The 20,065-nt window shown below is 48.0% G+C and overlaps 1 protein-coding gene across 1 annotated transcript in view; it reads left to right on the forward strand.

Annotated features, from left to right (window-relative positions):
• Positions 1-20,065, forward strand: part of ADAMTS17 (ADAM metallopeptidase with thrombospondin type 1 motif 17) — a 341,420-nt gene that overhangs the window by 154,420 nt on the left and 166,935 nt on the right. Inside the window, exons 9-10 of the mRNA XM_040642697.1 lie at positions 10,973-11,113; positions 12,894-13,044. Of these exons, the coding sequence (XP_040498631.1) occupies positions 10,973-11,113; positions 12,894-13,044 (292 nt within the window). The remainder of the gene's footprint in view (positions 1-10,972; positions 11,114-12,893; positions 13,045-20,065) is intronic.

Consider the following 20,065-nt stretch of genomic DNA (forward strand, 5'->3'; position numbering starts at 1 on the left):
AAATAGATGATACTCCAGCCCTGGGATTTGGAGGGCTTTTCATGGATGGTGCCATCAGCACAACCATCAGCAGGCAGAAAAAACAAGGCATAAATTAAGGTCATACAAAAAGTCTCTGTGAGATAACCTGTGGAAGTTTCCCTTCTCTAAATGTCCATGGCTTTTAGTTCCTGATATCTACACCTGGCCACTAATTCTTCTCCGGGTGTGTCATCGAGTTGTCTTCTTTCTCCCAGAATCTGTATGTCTATAAGTAATTTGTGGGCATGGATGTACTCTTACACCAATGTGATGACATCCACGGCTCCTGGCACAATGGTGGTATTCAAATCTGTTCAATCACATTATTGCCTACACCTGTATGCTCCAGCACGGTAGCCCTCAGCCACAGATGGATCTTTAAATTTATCTTGATTAAAATTTAATAAGATAGGGGGCGCCTGTGTGGCACAGCGGTTAAGCGTCTGCCTTCGGCTCAGGGCGTGATCCCAGCGTTCTGGGATCGAGCCCCACATCAGGCTCCTCCGCTATGAGCCTGCTTCTTCCTCTCCCACTCCCCCTGCTTGTGTTCCCTCTCTCGCTGGCTGTCTCTATCTCTGTCAAATAAATAAATAAAATCTTTTAAAAAAAATTTAATAAGATAGGAACTTTAGTTCCTCAGTCACACTAGCACATTTTAAACACTCAGTAGCCACCTGTGGTCAGTGGCCGCCATACTGGAAAGCACACAAAGATTTTCACTGGACAGCATGGGTCAGCACTCGTTGATTTATCTGTGATCCCCGCCAGACTGTGGGCTTTCTGCAGGTGGGACTGTATGTGCCATTCATTGCTATAAAATCGGTGCCCTGAAAATGCTTGCTACAAGGTCATGTTCAATCAGCTCTTACTGAAAGAGTGAATAGCAACTCTACCCTAAATTGTGTTCAGTCTTCTAGATTAAGAATCATGAAATGATTACATCCTGGACTGGAAAACCTTTCATATTCATCTGGTTCAAGCCCCTCACTTCCCAGCTAAGAAAACAGGCCTGGGATGGTTGGAGCCTTGCGTCAGTTCCCCCAACTAATTGGGGGCAAATCTTTAATACCAACCATAACCTCTTTTTTTTTGGGCAATCACTCCGTCCACTATCTCAGACTGTCTTAGTGTTTGCTTTGAAATGGCAGTGAGGAAGTCCTCTTCAAATGATTATTTAGAAGATGTCCTTGAAGTGATCAAGTTTACCTACCTACAGGCAATCTGGAGTAGATGTATTCAGTGTGCGTGTATGAAGGGCATTTCCATTAAATTTGGGACCAGCGTAAAGATGTCCGTGCAGTAACTACTATTTTTCGTTGTTTTGGAAGTCTGCCAAATTCCATAAGGCAAGAAATGAGGTATAAACATTGAAAGGGAAGAGTCAAAGAGATTGTTCTCCGCATGAGGTAAGAGAGTCACCTGACAAACTATTGCAGCCACTGGGTTCACACTGGTGTCAATCACAAGACCCAGATGCAGTAATCAATCCATGGCTTCCCTGTACACAGGCAGACCAGTTACAGAAGAATAAAAATCAGACCTCATTCACCGCATCTACCAAAGCTGTGGATACCCAGGAATGAGGCGAATAAGAAATGGAAAACATTTTATATAAAATAAAATTTTGCTGGAGGTCATTCAGGAAATCCTGGAAAGAGAAACAGATGCCTGTGTCCCAGGATGGCAAGACTCAAAACTTCAATGATTCTAGTTCTCCCCCAATTAATCAGGCTATTCAGTGCAGTCCCAAACTTAAAGGACTTTTCTGTGGAACTTGATGAGCCAAAACTCATATGGGAGTAAAGTTCTTAAAATACGTGAGATAATTTTGGGGGAGGAAAAAAAGACTAAGGAGAAGAAGGAAGGAAAATTGACTCATTCTGCTTACCTTATCAGAGGTAGAGTTTTTTTCTTTTTTTTTTCCTTCAAAGATTTTATTTATTTGACAGAGATAACATGCACAAGTATGGAAGCAGCAGAGGAAGAGGGAGAAGTAGGGTCCCTGCTGAGCAAGGAGCCCGATGCGGGGCTCAGTTCCAGGACCCCAAGATCATGACCTGAGCTGAAGGTAGACGCTTAACCGACTGAGCCACCCAGGCGCCCCTAGAGGTTTTTTTCTGAACACTCTACAGCCTTTCCGTCTGAATCAGTCCTGTCACCTCTAGAGCAGTCCCCTTGAGACGTTAGATCCTTATTCCATTGATGTAGCTACCATTCTAAACTTATCTGGAATGTTTGCTTGGAGTCCGCTTCACACGCTCCCCTCCCCTTTTACAGAATGTCTTCCCAGGTCAGACGTCAGCATCACTTTGTTGGGGCGCCTGGGTGGCTCAGTCATTAAGCGTCTGCCTTCGGCTCAGGGCGTGATCCCCGCGTTCTGGGATCGAGCCCCACATCAGGCTCCTCCGCTATGAGCCTGCTTCTTCCTCTCCCACTTCCCCTGCTTGTGTTCCCTCTCTTGCTGTCTCTCTCTCTCTGTCAAATAAATAAACAAAATCTTTTAAAAAAAATCACTTTGTAGATTCTTTTTTTTTTTTTTTTTGGTAAAATTTTCAAGCCTCATTTGATTCCAAGTCCGTGAAAGGAATCGCATGTTTGCACACATCGGCTCTGGATGCACTCATAGAAGGCTTGAAGCAGCGAGGGCACTGTGCAGAGAAGGTTATGAGCCTCACGGAGATGCCACTCATTTGGTCATGTTGGGGACCATGCCATCGTGGAGTGGCCTTATGTTCGTGAGGCAGAGGAAGGACACCCCAGGGAGCCTCTGTTCTGTGGGTTAGCAGGCTGCCGTATGGACCTAGATGTTCATGGGCTGCTTTTATTTTCCAGCCATTTCTTGTGCCCTTCCCTGTGCCCTGCCCTGCCCTGAGAGCTGGTGGAGCAGGGAAGGCTGGCCCGTCTCACTGTGTGAGGACCGTCTTTGTCAGAGGCAGGCAGGACCAGAGGCGCCTGGGCTGGTGAGCCAGGAGGAGTTATCAGAGCCAGGAAACAGCCTTTCACGAAGATGGCAATAGCTTCAGCCTTCCAGGCCCCGAGCCTTTACCAACCCCCGGCTGCTGGACGCGCAGGGAAACAAGCAAAAGCGGGACCTTGTTCAAACCTAGACGTGCTGCTGGGGGATAAAAAGAAATGGGACGTGGTGCAGTGGACCCCCCATCTTCGCCCTCTTCTTCGAAGGGCAACACATGGCATAGACCAGGGGTCCTCAGTGGTTATCCTTCACAGGCGTCCTGGGGTGTCTGTGGTCTTGGATGGGATGACTGCCTGCCGAGAGCAGTTGGGCGTCCGAGGCTTCCAAGTGTCTCACAGGGGTCTCCCTGCCCCACAGCTGCCAGAACAGGCCTGTTCTGTTCAGTTAGCTCGCTGCCGAAGAGAACTGGAACGTAAAGGCGTTTCACAGGGTAGCAACTTTTCCATTCGCCACGAGCCCACCTTCCCTTGGGCATGGCATCTCCCCACTTCCCTCATGAGCTTGGCAGCTCTCTGAGGGCACCTGGGCTTGCGGCTGGGGGGCTGCAGCTTTCCCTCACTCAGGCGTGTGTGTGTGTCTTCCCATGGACGCCTCACTTCTGTTCCTTGAGAATACAGACTCCATGAAGGCAGGGGGGCAGCCAGTGCCAGCGCCTACACCAGTGCCTGGTCGTGGAAGGCATTTGACAAATATTTGTTGAATGAAGGAACAAATAGATGAATGGCGTTAAGTATGTCATCCCTGTGTGGTCCTAGAGGAGGAGAGCGAGGTGCAGGGGCGTGCTGCGCTCTCAAGAGGCAGGGCTGGAATTCTCGTCCCCGTCAGTGTGACCCCAAAGCCAGGACTCTCAGATGTAGAAGAAGGGGTTTCCTATCATCTCTCTTTTTTTCCTTTTTTCTTAGGGTGCGTTATCATAAAAAACTTCACCTTATTGGCAGATTCTTTCGGAATTCATTTTATTTCAAGAATCTTTTAAAAAGAATTACGAGGGGCACCTGGGTGGCATCATGGGTTGGTTTCGGCTCAGGCTGTGGTCTCAGGGTCATGGGATCCAGCCCCACACTGGGCTCCGCACTCAGTGGGGAGTCTGCTTGAGTTTCTCTCTCTCCCTCTGCCCGTCCCCTATCCCGTGCTCGAATGCATGTGCACTCTCTCTCAAATAAATTTTTTAAAAAATAACCACAAAACAAAAAAGAATTACAAGATGGCAAATACCCTTAAACATACATATACATTCACACACCCAGTCAGAATTTCATTTTGACAATTCTTGAGAGAAATCCATATCTTGATACTGTTTACTGAATATGTACAGTTTTTGGCACGTCCACAGTTCCGTTATCTACTAGAGTCGAATGGAGTCTACTCACAAATTGTCCACTTTCAGCAGAAATTGTTTTTTGTTTTTTGTTGTTTTTTTTTGTTTGTTTTTTTTTTTAAAGATTTTGTTTATTTATTCGACAGAGATAGAGATAGCCAGCGAGAGAGGGAACACAAGCAGGGGGAGTGGGAGAGGAAGAAGCAGGCTCATAGCAGAAGAGCCTGATGTGGGGCTCGATCCCATCACGCCGGGATCACGCCCTGAGCTGAAGGCAGACGCTTAACCGCTGTGCCACCCAGGCGCCCCAGAAATTGTTTTTTCTACATAGCATTTTTTAAAATTTTGATTCTAATATAGTTAGCATACAGTATAATATTAGTTTCAGGTATACAATATAGTGATTCAGCACTTCCATACATCACCTGGTACTCACCACAACCAGTGCCCTCCTTTGTCCCCATCACCTGTTCCACCCATCCCCCCACCCACCTCCCCTCTGGTGACTATCAGCTTGTTCTCTCTAGTTAAGAGTCTGTTTCTTGGTTTATTTCTCTCTCTCTTTTTCCCTTTTTTGGTTTGTTTTGTTTCTTAAATTCCCCATATGAGTGAAATCATATGGTATTTGTCTTTCTCTGACTGACTTGTTTCGCTTAGCGTTGTACCCTCTAGCTCCATCCGTGTTGCTGCAAATGGCAAGATTTCATTCTTTTTGTGGCTAAATACTATTCCATTCTATATATACACCACAGCTTCTTTATCTGTCCATCTGTCAGCGGACACTTGGGCTGCTTTCATATCTTCACTCTTGTAAATAACGCTGTTATAAACATAAGGGTACATCTACCCCTTTGAATTTTATCATCTCTTTGTTTACATATTTTCATTAAAACTATCAAAAAATTGGAAGCCAGCTGGGGCTTAAAGCCAGCTGCTGTGTGTGTCCATGTCCAAACGGAGGGCAATCTGGGGGGTGGGGAAGGTGCTGGAAGGGGTGAAGCCTCATCACTGAGTGGCACAGCGCCTGCTCTGGTCTACCTGGCCCAGAAAGATGGTCTCAGAGAAAAGAGGCTGGCCGGCAGCGAGAAGTCTAACCTAGTGTCTGACCTGAAGCAAATCGCCTTAGTTTTACAGCCCCCAAAGGGGCTCGTCAAGAATGGAGGAAGTGTTTGCTTCCTCCGGAGGCTATGGATACAAGTGGAGATAAAGTGAAAATATTCAGGCCAAATGATACCCCAGTGATGCCACAACTCCTTGTATAGCGAGATCCTGAAACAAGAATAAAAGGTGAAAATAGATCAACATCACCTCTAAAATCACTTTTCACAGGTGCCGCATCAGGCACCGGACACCAGGTCCATCACACCCGATCTTCCTCCCGCTCTGGGAGCCGGCAGCATATTTCTTCAAGCATCGCATAAAATTTAAACGTCACCTGTCAAGACTCCGTACCTCGTGGCCGTGTTGTATGAAAAATGGGTGTCGTGAAACAGCAGGATCCCCTCAGCGTGACGCCGTGCTCATGGAGGGGTCCCTGAGACTCCCGAGGGAAGGCAGCTACATGGCTCTGTCACGCTCTCTCAGGGCGTGCGCGCTCAGGGACCAGAGCGAGGGGCACTGTCACCCGGGCTACGCTCTTTCTCTCTTTTCTTTTTCTCTCTTTACCTCACTCTTACCACAGCTAATTGAATTTTTGTTAAATGAAAAATCAACAGCCCATTGGATGTGAGTCTTCCGCATGAATAAAGGCATACGCACCCACGTGCACACGTATGCAGTCCCGGGCAAGACTGAGGAGAGGGCACACCTGACCCAGCTACCCGACCTCAAAATCCCTTATGTATCAATTCGGGAACAAGAGTGTTACTGGAGCGCTCTGGCTAGGGAAGACAGACGCTTTCTACTGTGCGCGTCTCACCTGTCCTCACCTGCTGTGATGTAATCTGCTACAGTGGAGCCCGGTTCACACCAGCGCTCTGTTGAGCAGGATTTGCCCGTTGGTGATTCAGAATTTCATGGTGTTTTAGGATGATTCTTACCGCGATGATCCTGCCTGTGTAGTAGGAAATCTGACCCTGTAGAGCCCCCAGATCTACTCGGGTGGTTCCATTGCTGCTGGAATCCTGAAGGCTGACGGGCTCATTTCCCTGTGCAAAACCGAAAACAGACAAAGACTTCTCTGGGGTGAGAGGATTTCGATGTGATCCTGGCCTACTTGTTTTGTTCCCCTTCAGTGGGTGATCAGGATAGTTTAACCTGTATAAGCAAGTGCAGCCTGTTACCCCTAGTGACTTTCAGCACGTGTAGGTGACATTTCTGAGTGGCTGAAGATTGAGGACACGGTGTGGTTCTTGGCAAAGAAGTACTGACAGTCGAGAATTTTCCTCCTAGTGCAAAGCTGGGGTGTTGGTTATCATCATGGTAAGTAATATTAACTAATACAAATCCGCCTCTCATTTCCTAGAAAGAGCCACGAGCCATCCCTGTGACTGTGGTGTCAGTGAGTGTTTCCTGAAAAGGGACTGTCTGTCTGCCCGCAGGGCTACTGGGATAGGGCCTGGGCTGGCCGAGGACCCCTTCAGTGGAGAGGCTACGTCACAGGAGCTGTTTCCCTAGGTTCCTAGGCAAGAGTGCTTTGAGGGGAGGTGGGAGCTGATTGCATCCCTGATATCAAAATCCCAAAGCTTCTGAGAAACAGACAGGTAGGCTCAGAGCCGGTGAAATCAAAGCTTTCAACATGGCAGATCTACCCAGCCTAAAACACCCAGCCAGGATTTGGGGGTGAAGCGAGGAGGGGTCGAGCAATGTAGGGATTCTCTTAGAACTCCCTGCGTGGTATATATTGGATTTCCTAAAGCAAATACAGAAGCACTGTGTTATTTGTTTTAAGATAAAATCAACTCAAGGCCATTAAGTTGTTATTGTGTCCGATAAATCTGGGTCACGTGTGACGTGAGGCCTTGTCTGCGTCCTTAACCCCACTCTTTCTTGAAGTTAGAGTTAGCGTGTGTGCTTAACGTGACCCATTTTTGTTAAATGTAATGTGGCCAGAAGTAATAGATGCCCTGGGATATAAACCTAAAACAACATACATTTCTCAGTCAAGTAATCCTGAGTTTAATCTAAAAATAGCCTAAACAGTAGTTTATGTAAACCTCAAATATCGAGACTCCCAGCCCAATGCTGGTTCATCAAACTGTGAATTTATGAGGTGCTTAGTTAGCATTTGAACTTTTTAAACCAGATCAAACATGATCTGTGTTAGACACAGCCTCCAGGAATCCAAGAATCCCACTCTTGGCTGGTCTTGCTGACTGGAACATTCCTTGGGGAAGTCCTTCTCCGGGGCCGGCGTCCTGAAACGCTCACCTAACGTACTGCACAGGCATGCAGTTGTGGATGGCACAGTCAGCTCTTCTGAATGCTGTTTTAAAAACATCGTTTTGTCTCCTGAGAGACCAGGCCCTCTGGCCGGCGGAGTCTGGCAGAGCGAGCAAAGGAGCCTCTTTCATTTTACGACCAACTTGACCACCAGAGAAAACTCAGAAGTGGTCACAAAGGAAACATTCCTCCATGTGTGGTGAGGCCATTCTGCCAGGGCTTGGCTCTCCCCCGGTTGTGGTTTCCCAAACAGCATCCTTGTTGTTTGAAGAACCCCGTCTGGTGGCCGCGCCGGAGATCCCAGCCCGGGATGACGGGAACCGGCTTATAGAAGTGCAAAGCCAGAAGAACAACGGGCTCACGGGCTGCTTCTCCACGGGCTCGGACTCCCCGAGGGCGGCAGCGGAGCGGTTTCACCCGGTCCGCGTGCTGTGCAGACACCTTGTCACCGAAGACGGGAGGGAGCCCCATTTTTCACGAGACATTTTATTTCTGTCACCTCTACACACTGAGCGGAGTTCACTGGAATCCAACGACCTTTTCAGAAGATCTATTTGAAAACGCTACCGCTAGTTTTATTTAAAAATCTCAAATCAAACCCTAAGTCAAATGTAAGATGACTTTTAACACCCTGTGCTGTACATGCGCTTGAAAAACCAGCTAGTTCCTTCAAAAGTTACACGGAACAAAGAGATGATAGGTAGACAGACAGATGGCTATGGATAGCTGTAGGTATAGACAGCAAGCAGGGAAAAAACGAAAAAGCTGAGTAATGGCACTGAAAAGTAGGGCTCATTCCGCAAAGTAACTACTGGAAAAATATCTACATTATTCCTGTTGGTCAGACTTAACCTGGCAATTCTTGGTGCTTCATTTCACTTGAATCGGAGGGCTACCTGGTCTCTTGGCGGGAGGGCAAGACTGAGGCTAAGCAGAGAAGGCTTGCGTCGTTCTGTTGAACAAGCACCACAGCACTAGACTTGGCACCCCTGTAACGGACACGGAGTCTCCGATTTGGTGGTGCTTTGCCCTGGATTAAATAGATAATTCATTCGAGAACTACAGAGTGCCCGCTCTGTGCCAGTCACTGGTGGAGAAGCTGGGATAGAAAGCTGCCCTGAGGGGCGCCTGGGTGGCACAGCGGTTGGGCGTCTGCCTTCGGCTCAGGGCGTGATCCCGGCGTTGCGGGATCGAGCCCCACGTCAGGCTCCTCCACTGTGAGCCTGCTTCTTCCTCTCCCACTCCCCCTGCTTGTGTTCCCTCTCTCGCTGGCTGTCTCTAGCTCTGTCAAATAAATAAATAAAAAATCTTAAAAAAAAAAAAAAAAAGAAAGAAAGAAAGCTGCCCTGAGGGAATCTGGGGAGTTGGAAGAGCCTTTGGGAGACGCAGAGGGAGGGCCTGGTTCAGGGCAAGGTCTAGAAGAGCGGTCCCACCACGGCACAACGTGGCCATCAACACAAAGGGGGCACCACAGGTGTGCTTTCTTCTGACAGGATAGTAGTCACTTGACCAGCTGACCAAAAATATTGGTCCGAGTGGGGAAACATAAAGAAATTATACTTAGGTGCCTTCAACATTTTGTTTTCGCTGAAGCCATGAAAATATTAATTTTTTCACCAATTTCACGGTGGGGGTGAAAGCTTTGCCTTGAGGGTGTGTGTCTGCTGATTGGACTTACATATCACCTTCCTCACACAAGCCACAACTATAACGAAATGAGTTCAAATCCCAGGGTTTTTTTTGTTTTTTGTTTTTTTCCTTTCTTAGATGGAGTAGAACATAAAAGACCTTGTGAAGCAGTCTGGGGCAGATTTTTATGTTTTTTACCCCCCTCATCTTTTACACTCGTCCTGCCCACCCCCAATTTGGCAGTGGTCTGTTTTTAGCTACTAGCTAAGTTAGTTTTCCTGAAAACAACGACTTTTGTTCTCCTGTTTCCTTGGTTAGCACAACGTGTAACCACACGAGTTAATTGACAGAGCAAGTGTTACCGACATGAATAGGTTTGAGGATACATACGATTAAGGCCTGGTTAAGTGCACCCTCGACTCCCAGGAGCAGAGATGTGTGGGTGAGCAGAGGGTGCCCGGCCAGCCTGGAGACCCAGGAGCACGAGGGCCAGCCGGTGTATCCCACAAGGGACGCGGGTTGTTTTGGCTAATCCATCTCCCGTGGTGACGGCGGTGAAGGCCGTGTCTCGCAGGCAAGAGTACAGAGGGGCCTGGAGGGCGTGCAGAGTAAGAACACAGGCAGGCCTCTGTCGAGAGACACCAGGATTAAGCATCCCTCAGGGGGAATTGACAGACGATGGTCAGAGGCGTATGACGGAAACTGGGAAAAGCGGCTCCGGAGAAGCCTGTAGAACCTCTTTTTAGAATTATCTCTGTCTGTGACTTCTCCTTGCCCAGGCTGGCAGTAATCTGAGGTCAGGGCTGGCATATCGTGCACCATTCTTTGTTCTCTTTCTAGTCCATGAGCTGGCACTCAGGAAACCTCTCATAAATATTTTTGAATGAAGGAAAGTGCATGTTGTCTCCATTGGGCTTGTTGACAAAGGATGGGCATCCTTTGGCACAGTGAGTCTGCCCTGGAAATCACAGGTCAGCAAAGCGTGGGCCCTCTGATCTCCTATGTTCCGTGTCCCAGGTTATCCCAGTGACGTCAGATGTGCAAACTAAGATCGTCACTCAGCCTATGGTGCGTGGTCAGCAACACACATCTAGACAGGCATCCTGGTGTCTGTCACGTACACCTGGGCAGGGAAGGCGACAGGTATGATCTCGGTGGACCCAGGTATACTGATGTGAAAGATAGAAAAGCCGAATTTTTCACTGATTTGAAGATTTGCACCCATGATATCATGTAAGTCCAAGTCTTGGATGGTCCCAGCTAGACCTTCACGTGGTGACTTGCCCGTAGGGCAACAAAACACTTAGATCCTTAATGTTGGCATATTTTAGTGTCAAAAAGCAAGTGTAATCATCCGAAACTTACAGTTTAAGAACCGTGCTATCACAGTGAGTTTAATTTCTTCATTTATTCATGCGTTTAGCAAATGCAGTGGTGTTCTGTGTGCTCTATCGGTCTTCATGAAGTAAGGAATTCTTCGCTCTGTTTCTCTATAAGCTCACGGCTGTCGGTGTGCTCTGCTGAGAATAGCCAAGTACCGGGTACCGGCCTGTGCCCCTCTTTGTCTTTCAGGCTTGGTCTAAGTTGGCACAGTATGCGGAAGCCTGTAGCCTAAGTGGCCCTCTCTTCTTTTCCTTTCCCTCGGGCAGCTTGGGGATGAACCACGACGATGACCACTCGTCCTGCGCCGGCAGATCCCACATCATGTCAGGAGAGTGGGTAAAAGGCCGGAACCCCAGTGACCTCTCTTGGTCCTCCTGCAGTCGCGATGACCTTGAAAACTTCCTCAAGTAAGTCCTTGAATCATTCTGTACAATCGCTACAATAGAAAGTACTTCCAGAAGGCACAACAATTGGAGTCTTAGCAAGTGTGGGAAAGAGAAACGAATCTCTTAGAACTCTGAGCTGGCCTAAAGAGGCGGTCAGTACCGAACCTCCCCACTCTGACCTAGACTTCCTCCCAAGTGTGTGTCTGATATGACGGGGGCACCCAGCTGCTAATCATACAGGCTTTGTTGCTTGATTGAATATCAACGTGGTGACCGTGACTTGAAAAGAACCCCATTTCGTTTCTCTGCAGTATTTTGACCCTGAATGGACAGCATCCTGGCAGCATCCCGTGGCTGCTACGGGAAAGGGCATTTCCTTAATGCTCACGCTGCTTCCTGTGATAGGGAGCACATTTGCTGGGGAGCCGGGTCTGCTCACCTCCTTCCCACGTGGGGATGGGCTCTGTTTATCTCACTGCCACTTTCTTTCCAGAATACATCTGCACCATTCCACTCGCAGATTTTTATGGAATGCTGGCCATCTGATTTCAGACCTTTGTCAAACAAAGTCTTAGCTCCTGTACTATGAGGGTCCCTTAGTGTCAAGACCGCAGGGACAAACTTACAGATTTGATGGGCAGACCCTGATCACTTCCTTACTTAGCGAGATTCATCTGTCCGCTCTGTGGAGACGAAAGGGACTCAGTGAGTCTTACCCGCCTGTGGAACTTTGCAGTTCAGTAACACATGAAAGCACCCAGTGAATTCGGGAGGGAGTAGCCACAGGCATCACTCTGCCTTCTGTTCTCATCCTGAGTCTTCTTTCGTGACATTTCCCGCGGGTGGGGAAATTAAGTGGTACACAAGTCTTAAAAATGGACTTGTTAGTTTTAATATAATCTATTTCCTCTTGAGTACTTGTTATCACAGAACCTCAATGAACTGTTGTAAGCCACTTAACATTGTTTCATGTTTCCCAGAAGGGTCAGTGAAACAGGGCAGGGTGTTTTCATTTGCTCATAGACACATTGCCGGTCAAAATGTTGTGTGTGTCTGAGCCCGGGAGAGGTGGCCCAACGCGTGTATTTGTGTGCAAGCCTGTTCCTCAGGAATCTTGGCGAGAGGCTGGGTTTCCTTTCCACGGCCATCTGCCTCGTTTTGGGAATTGAGAAATCAAAGCATTCAAGTATTTAACCTCCTAATGGAGCCACAGGCTCACAGCCCCCCAGTGCAGTTTCTCAGAGTTGTTCTCAACATCTGTGAACATTTCCAGCCTGGTTGCAGTCCTGATGTCTTTTACAGACTGTGCCACCAGCCAGCTTTCAGGGAAGAGACACCTAGACCCGTCAGCTGCCACAGACCCTCCAAGAGCATCTGCAGAGTTGGAAATAAGCACTTGGTTTTTATTTGAAATAAAGCAAAACGATCCTACCTTCTATTTCTTCTTTAAGCATAGTGATTTTGCTCAAGGTCGTATTCTGAGTAAATACCCTCGGAATCTATTTCAAAAGCATTCCATCCAAGAATGCTCAAACTTGAGAAAGGTACATTAGCCTCACGGGTGTGATTCTCAGGCTCTTTCCTGGTGGCTAACCTCCCATTGCCTTTGCGGTAAAGATCTGCATTGGGCCAGGGAGAAAAAGAGCGAAAAGAGCAAAAACGCGCAAGCCACGTGCCCAGGGCCTGCATCACCCTACCATAATTTGGGAGATGCAGATTTTTCACCTGCTCCTGGCTGACAAATCAAGACAAAAACCTGGGCAGGACACTTGCAAGTCAGCTCACCTCTCGACTGTTTCAGGTCAAAAGTCAGCACCTGTCTGCTGGTCACAGACCCCAGGAGCCAGCACGCGGTCCGCCTCCCTCACAAGCTGCCGGGCATGCACTACAGCGCCGACGAGCAGTGCCAGATCCTGTTCGGCACCAACGCCACCTTCTGCAGAAACATGGAGGTAAGCAGCCACCGGACGGCTGGCTCGGGGGAGCAATCTGGCTTCTGTCAGAGGGCACCGCTCTCCACACGCCACACACACGCACATATGCACGCACACACGCGCGCACACACACACACGCACTCACACACGCACACACACACACACGCACGCACGCACATATGCACGCACACCTTCACTGACCCACGCGTGCGTGCACATACACCCTCACGGGCATTTGCCCAGGTACACGTCATCCTTGGAAGTGATGTACAGTCAGCTGGTATCAAACCCCCGGATAGCTATGGAATGCAGCTAAAGCCCAGGAAGCGCTGGAAAGTGTCAGGTCGGGAACATCTACTAAATCATAAATTGGTTATTTGGTTGTAGCGTCAATAACCCCATTAAGACGTTACCATTTACTTGAGCAATGCCCGCGTGGTTTGTCCTTTGCTAGAGCTTCAAATGTGTGAGCCCTTGCCACAGGCTCCCCACGTTGCTCTCCCCAGCTGGGAGATGGGAACACACTCAGAGGTTTAAGCAGTCATTGAAAATGGCTTGGTTTGTAGGTAGGAGAGCAGGGATTTGTCTCAGGTCTGTTCCCCTGCAGAGCACATGTGTTCTCGCCATGCCGTAGACGGCAAGCTGCGGCGTGGCCCCTTCTGGGCGGGGGGGAGGTGCCAAGATGGACACGCCAGGACCTGGGGCAGGGCCCATCTCCATGCTGTGGCCCAGGGGGAGGCCAGAGCAGCCAGCATTCTAGCTGGCAGTTGGCAGTTGGCTCGTAGGGGAGCAGAGCCCGTGTCCTCTGGAGCAGAAGGCCAGAAGCGGGAGGACTAGCTGGGGTGGGGATATGTGGGACTCCGGAGCCACCCAGTGGCAGGTGTCCTCATGCTGGGGCTCGGGATGGCATCGAGTCCCAAGGAGGGAGCCTGGAAGGCTGCACAGGTTCCCGGATCAAGAACCTAGGATGAGACCAACTCCAAGACGGACATGCAAGGGGCCGTGCCTCCAGAATGAGACCCCAGGATTGCAGCCCGCAGAACAGGTCCGCATGGACTCTGGGAGGCGGGATGCTGCCTCTCAAGTGCTTCCTGGCTCTGCAGGAGTTGGTCCGGGAAATCAGGGCGGGGCCCTCAGGTGGGGCACTACCCATCATTGTTTGGGGCGCAGAAAAGAGCAGCGCCTCAAAGGCAGGCCAGCACCTCCTGCTAGCTGTTTCCCCGAAGGGCTTTTGTTCGCAGCACTGTAGTGAGTCCTCCTGTCCCAACCCCCCGCGGAGGGGCTAGCGAGGGTCCCTTCCGGAGCCGTCTCCCACTGGACACCCCAGTGCCTTGCACCTTACACCTCTATGGGAAGATGCAGTGAGCTCCAGGATTCCATCACCCCCGGCTGTCTCCTACTGGTGTGTCTGGTGCTCACCTTCGGCCTTGACCGTGAAGACTCCTTCGTTTATCACGTGCTAGCCAGGAGGCACCCTGTTTGCCTGTCCCCGCCTCAGTCCTTGAAAGTACCTGATGACACAGAATCAGCAGCAAGGGCAGCTTTCAGAGGGTGCTTTGATGGTGTGGTGTCTGCACAAAAATCCACATGGATAGAACCCCCAGGGAGGACCCTGAGCACTCAGGAAGGGTAGAGACGCCCTGGGTAGCCGGGGTAGAGAAGAGGGAAGTGCCCTGCTGAGTCACGGGACACAGAGCAGCCACTCGGTGCAACCTCAGGGCTGGTGGGATGTTGCAGGCCAGGCTGTGCTGGCCCGGCTAGGGGCCCATGAGGGAGGCGGTGGGGTGATGGGGGTGGGAAGCTGGGCAGAGACCGCTTCCTCCCTGAGAGCTGCAGCCATTTTTGCCTTTTAGGAGCCAGGCAATTGCACACCAGTTGGGCCAGGAGGGATAGGAGGAAGTAGGTACCTATACTGGGGGCTCATGATTTCCCGGGCAGAGAGAACTTTCCATGCCCTGTCACAGAAACCCTGACTGCAGCCATCGAGGCAGAGGCTTTGTACCCTATTTAACAGATGAGAAGACAGAGGCTAAGAGAGGTTAGTAACAGGCCGAGCTTACACAGCCAGGAGGGGGGTGAGCTGCAGACTGAGGCTGGGTGTGTCTGTTACTGAGGGAGAAAAGAAAGACTATGTGTAGTCATTTAAAGACAGACCCAAAGGGGAGGAAGGAGACCTAGTATTTCATTTTCCTTTGCCAGCTTCATTTTGTTTGAAGAAGACAGCAAAATGTCAAGTCATGATCAGCTCAGCTATGTTACTTTTTTTTTTCCTCCCCAGAAGCTCCAGATACAAATATATCAAGTGAGATCCTCTCATTTTGTAAGTTACAGGGAAGCTGAGCATTGATTCCCACAGCTCACCAGGAACCACAAAATATGTTTTCCCACTTGCCTTTGAGAGCTCATCAGTACTAAAATAAAATGGCCGCTTGTCTCCCCAGTACCTAGCAGGAGTGAGGGTACTACCTGTTAGCACCGCTGACAGATGGCCAGCAGCCTCAGGGAGCTGGCAGGAATTTTCCTGCTGGCAAGGCCAGGGTGCTCCCTTCAGGGTGAATCTCACAGTCAGATGGCGGGAACTCACAGTCGGATGGCAGTAACGTCCTGCTGAGGCACACGAGGTGCTGATGGAGAAGAAAGACAGAGGCCAGCTGGGAGCCAAGAACTTGGGGAGTGCTGCTCTAGGCCTGGGACACACCATATGACTCAAAGCCAAACTAAGGCAGCATCCCACTATGGGATTCCTTTTTTTTTTTTTTTTTAAGATTTATTTATTTGAGAGAGAGCGAGCCCAAATGGGGGGAGGGGCAGACAGAGAGGGAGAGAGAGTCTTCAGCAGACTCCGTGCTGAGTGCAGAGCCCAACGGCGGTCGGGGTTCAATCCCAAGATCATGAGCTGAGCTGAAGACGAGTCAGATGCTTAATTGGCTAAGCCGCCCAGGCGCCCCCCAACTAAGGGATTCGAAGGCTGGCTGTATCATCAGTCTACCCATGTGGTGCCTTTATGGATCTGTGTTTCAGCTGGTGTTCGGTGTGACAGAAGGGCGTGCATATGTTGTGTTGTTCCTTTCTTGTTCCCTGTAACACCCATTTTGTGGTGCTGGTATGAGCCCCTTCCCCTCTTCTTCCTTGTCCTCACCTCTTTCTGTATCCCCCTTTCACCTACTCTGTTCCAGTTAAAGTGCCTTCCTGCTCTTTCTTGAACCTGCAAGGCATGCTCCTGGCGGGGACACACTCTGCTTCATGCTGGCTGTTTCCTCCACCAGGATACTCTTCTCCCACTTGTCCCTGTGACTAAGTGCCTCATCTTTTTTGAGTTGGGGCAGGTTTTGTTTTTTCAGAGGCAACCTTCTCAAGGAGGCCTCTCGTGACCATGCGATTTAAAATTTTAATCTGGTAAGGGGCGCCTGGGTGGCTCAGCTGGTAAAGCATGTGACTCTTGATTTTGGCTCAGGCCATGATATCAGGGTCATGAGTTCGAGCCCCGTGTCAGGCTCCGTGCTCAGCAGGTAGTCTGCTTGAGATTTTCTCTCTCTCCTTCTCCTTCTGCTTCTCCCCCCAACTCACTTATGTGAAATAATAAATAAATAAATAAATAAATAAATAAATAAATAAATAAATAAATAAAATCTTTAAAATGTTATTCTGGTAACCCTCTCCCAACCACTCAGAGAACCCAGGTCTCCTGGTTCCCTAAGGGAAAGCCCTACTTTCATAGACTTATCATTTTTTAACATGCTATATAATTCACTTGTTTGTTATGACTATTGATAATCCCCCTCTAGATGATAAACCCTTCAAGGGCAGGAATCTTTCTTTAATCACCAGTGTTTTCCAAGTACTTTGGTCAGTGCCTGACACACAGTAGGTGCTCAATAAGTATGTGTTAATCTGGGATCCATCCATAACCGTAACAGCAAATTTAAGTTCCCATTGTGACTTTACCCAACCACCAATGGCCCTGTGGACAAGCTGTGTTGAGGGAGAAACTTAGAGACCTCTGTGTCATTATAATGTATTGACTCTCTAAACCTGAGTTCATGATCGGTTTCACCAACGTACATGTAAGACTCTGTCAAATGTCTTGCAGGGATACATACAGATCTTTCCTGTGGCTTCCTCCCAGGGCAAGAAAGTGTTCAAAGCAGCACAGTCGATCTGGTAGTGAGTGACCGCAGTCTTACTCCTAGTGACCAAGTCTGTAGTCTCTTCTTTGTGCATTAGTACCCTCCTTGGTAAAATCCAAGGCTCCTGGTGAGTTAATACACATAAGGTGCTAAGAACTGAGTCTGTCACAATCTCAGTACCCAAGTACTTGAGCTGATACGTGTGCTGTTATTATCTTTCTGGGTAACACTGCTTCCCATCCTTTGGAGCAGAGAACCAATCTGTGTACATCTGTAGGGTCAGTGTTTCTCTGTATTGAACTTCTCAGGGCCATGAGAAATTAAGCATTATGTAACACCTGTATTCTTCTGGCAGCCAGAGACACCCAGAACCAATCAGAATGGTCTTTTAATCCAATGCCAAATTGAACTTTATAACCATTATTATTCTTTAATGCCCTTGAGGATTGACTTGGATCTCATGTAATAAAATGATCATGGTCCCAACGTTGCCTTTAATTTCTTATTCTGACTTCTGTCTTTGGCCAAGACAAAGTAACAGGTGCCAGATTTACCTTCCCACCTGAAGCAACTAAGAATCGGATGAACTATATGAAATAGTGATTTTTTCCTAACATTGGGCATCCGGCAAGAGTGAATTGTGATCCTTGAGATATGCAAAGCACATAAGGTGAGCACTCTGATTATCCTGGCTCACTTGTGTAGGCTATGGCACAAGGAGGGAGAACTGAGAAGAAGCAAGTCTTCTTGAGTTGAAGAAACGGAGCTGGGAGCACAGAGAGGCCAAGGAAGTTAGAGTTCACGAGAGAGGCCCCACAGAAAAGCTTTATAAAGAAAGAACCTCAGAAATGTGCACAGATCTCCATGAATCTTCAGCTTAGTACTCAGAAATGTATGTGTGAGAAGACTGCCTGAGGCCATCTGAAAATATAAGAGGGAACCACCTCTGGAACTCACATAAAATGCACAGAAGGGTGTTGCATCGGTAGCGTGGCAAAATTAGCCCTGTCCTAAATGCTGATCTAGTGCCATCTAATAAAATTTAGAAGCAAAATCTGAAAGGATCACACTGTTTCCAGGTGACTTAACCAGGTCCTGGAACAAAGCTCAAAAATATTGAGAAATACAAAATCATCCACCACTCCATAAAATAAAATTCATAACGTCTAGCATCAAATCAAAAATTACCAGGTCTTCAGAGGAGCAGAAAAGTACATCCATAGTGAGGAGAAAAATCAATTAGTCAAAATTGACCAAGAAAGACACAGAAAATAGAATTCACAGACAAGGGCATTAAAACAGTAATTGTAACCATAGTCTAGGTTCAAGAAGGTAGCAGAAAGATTGAACATGTTAAGGAGAGATATGAAAGCTATAAAACAGATCCCAAGGAAACTTCTAGAAATGAAAACTACACTGTCTGAAATGAAGGAGACCCTGTTGCTGGGAAATGAGCGATTGCAGAAGAAATCGTCAGTGAACTTGAAGACAGAGTGATTGAAACTATCCAAAATGAAACTCAAGGAGAAAAAAGATGGATAAGAAATAGAAGACAGGGGCACCTGGGTGGCACAGCGGTTAAGCGTCTGCCTTCGGCTCAGGGCGTGATCCCGGTGTTGTGGGATCGAGCCCCACATCAGGCTCCTCCGCTATGAGCCTGCTTCTTCCTTTCCCACTCCCCCTGCTTGTGTTCCCTCTCTCGCTGGCTGTCTCTATCTCTGTCGAATAAATAAATAAAAAATCTTTGAAAAAAAAAAAAGAAAAAGAAGACAGCAGCAGTGAGCTGCGGGTCTTCAGGTGGCCTAATATATATGTGCAGATGATACCTTACAAGGAAATGAGAGTGAGTAAAGACAGAAATAATGGCAAAAAAAAATTCTAAGCTTGATAAAAATGATAAGCTCACAGATCCAAGAAGCTCAGTGACCCCCAAGCACAAGAAACATGAAGAAATCTAGACCAACGCTCATCATGATCCAGTTGCTTTAAAAGTAAAGATAAAGAGAAAATCTTAAAGGGGCCAGAGGAGAAAAGTTATGAACACATAAAGGAAAAAAAGACAGCGTGTTTCTCATTCAAAACAATGCAAGTGGAAAGATAGTAGAGCAGTATCTTTAAAGTACTGAGGGAGGGGGAAAAAGCCCATCACCTTCTAAATCAACACCCAGCAAAAATCTCTTTGAAAAATTAAGGTGAAATGGAGTTTTTCTGTTATGCAAAAACTGGAAATATTCATTGCTGGCCAACCCACACTTGAATGAATATATTAAAAGAAAGCTTTCAGGCAGAAAGAAAATGATAGTAGATGGAAATACGGATCTACACAAAGAAATGAAGAATCCCGGAAGTAGGAACTACATGGGCAAATATATGATATACTTAAATATGCTCAAATGTCTTTAAAAGATCATTGACTATTTAAACAACTGTCTTACAGAAAAAAAGAAGAATACCGTCATGGTCGATGTCCATGTCCTAATCCCCAGAACCTGTGAGCTTCACCTTATATGGCAAAAGAGACTTCTCAGGTTTTATTCAGTTAAGGATCTTGAGATGGGGAGATTTCCTGGATTCTCTGGATGGGCCTGATGTAATCAGAAGGGTCCTTACTGAGAAGGAGGCAGGAGATCAGAATAGGTAGCAGAAGAAAGCAGAATGATAGCTGAAGGAAGAGGCTGAAGTCATGCAAGGAGGCAGCTGTCAGCCAAGGAGAGCAAGGCAGCCTCTAGGAGCCGGGAAGTTCAGGGAAATAGATTTTCCCCTCGGAGCCTCCAGAGGGAACCAGCCCTGTGGAAACCTTGATTTAAGCCCACTGCAACTGATTTTGAACTTCCAACTTCCAGAACCGTATGATGAGAAATTGATGTTCTCTTAAGCCATGAAGTATATGACAATGTTTATTTAGAGAAGCA

This window comes from Ursus maritimus, unplaced genomic scaffold (genome assembly GCF_017311325.1).
Source record: "Ursus maritimus isolate PB19 unplaced genomic scaffold, ASM1731132v1 scaffold_27, whole genome shotgun sequence".
Lineage (NCBI taxonomy): Eukaryota > Metazoa > Chordata > Mammalia > Carnivora > Ursidae > Ursus > Ursus maritimus.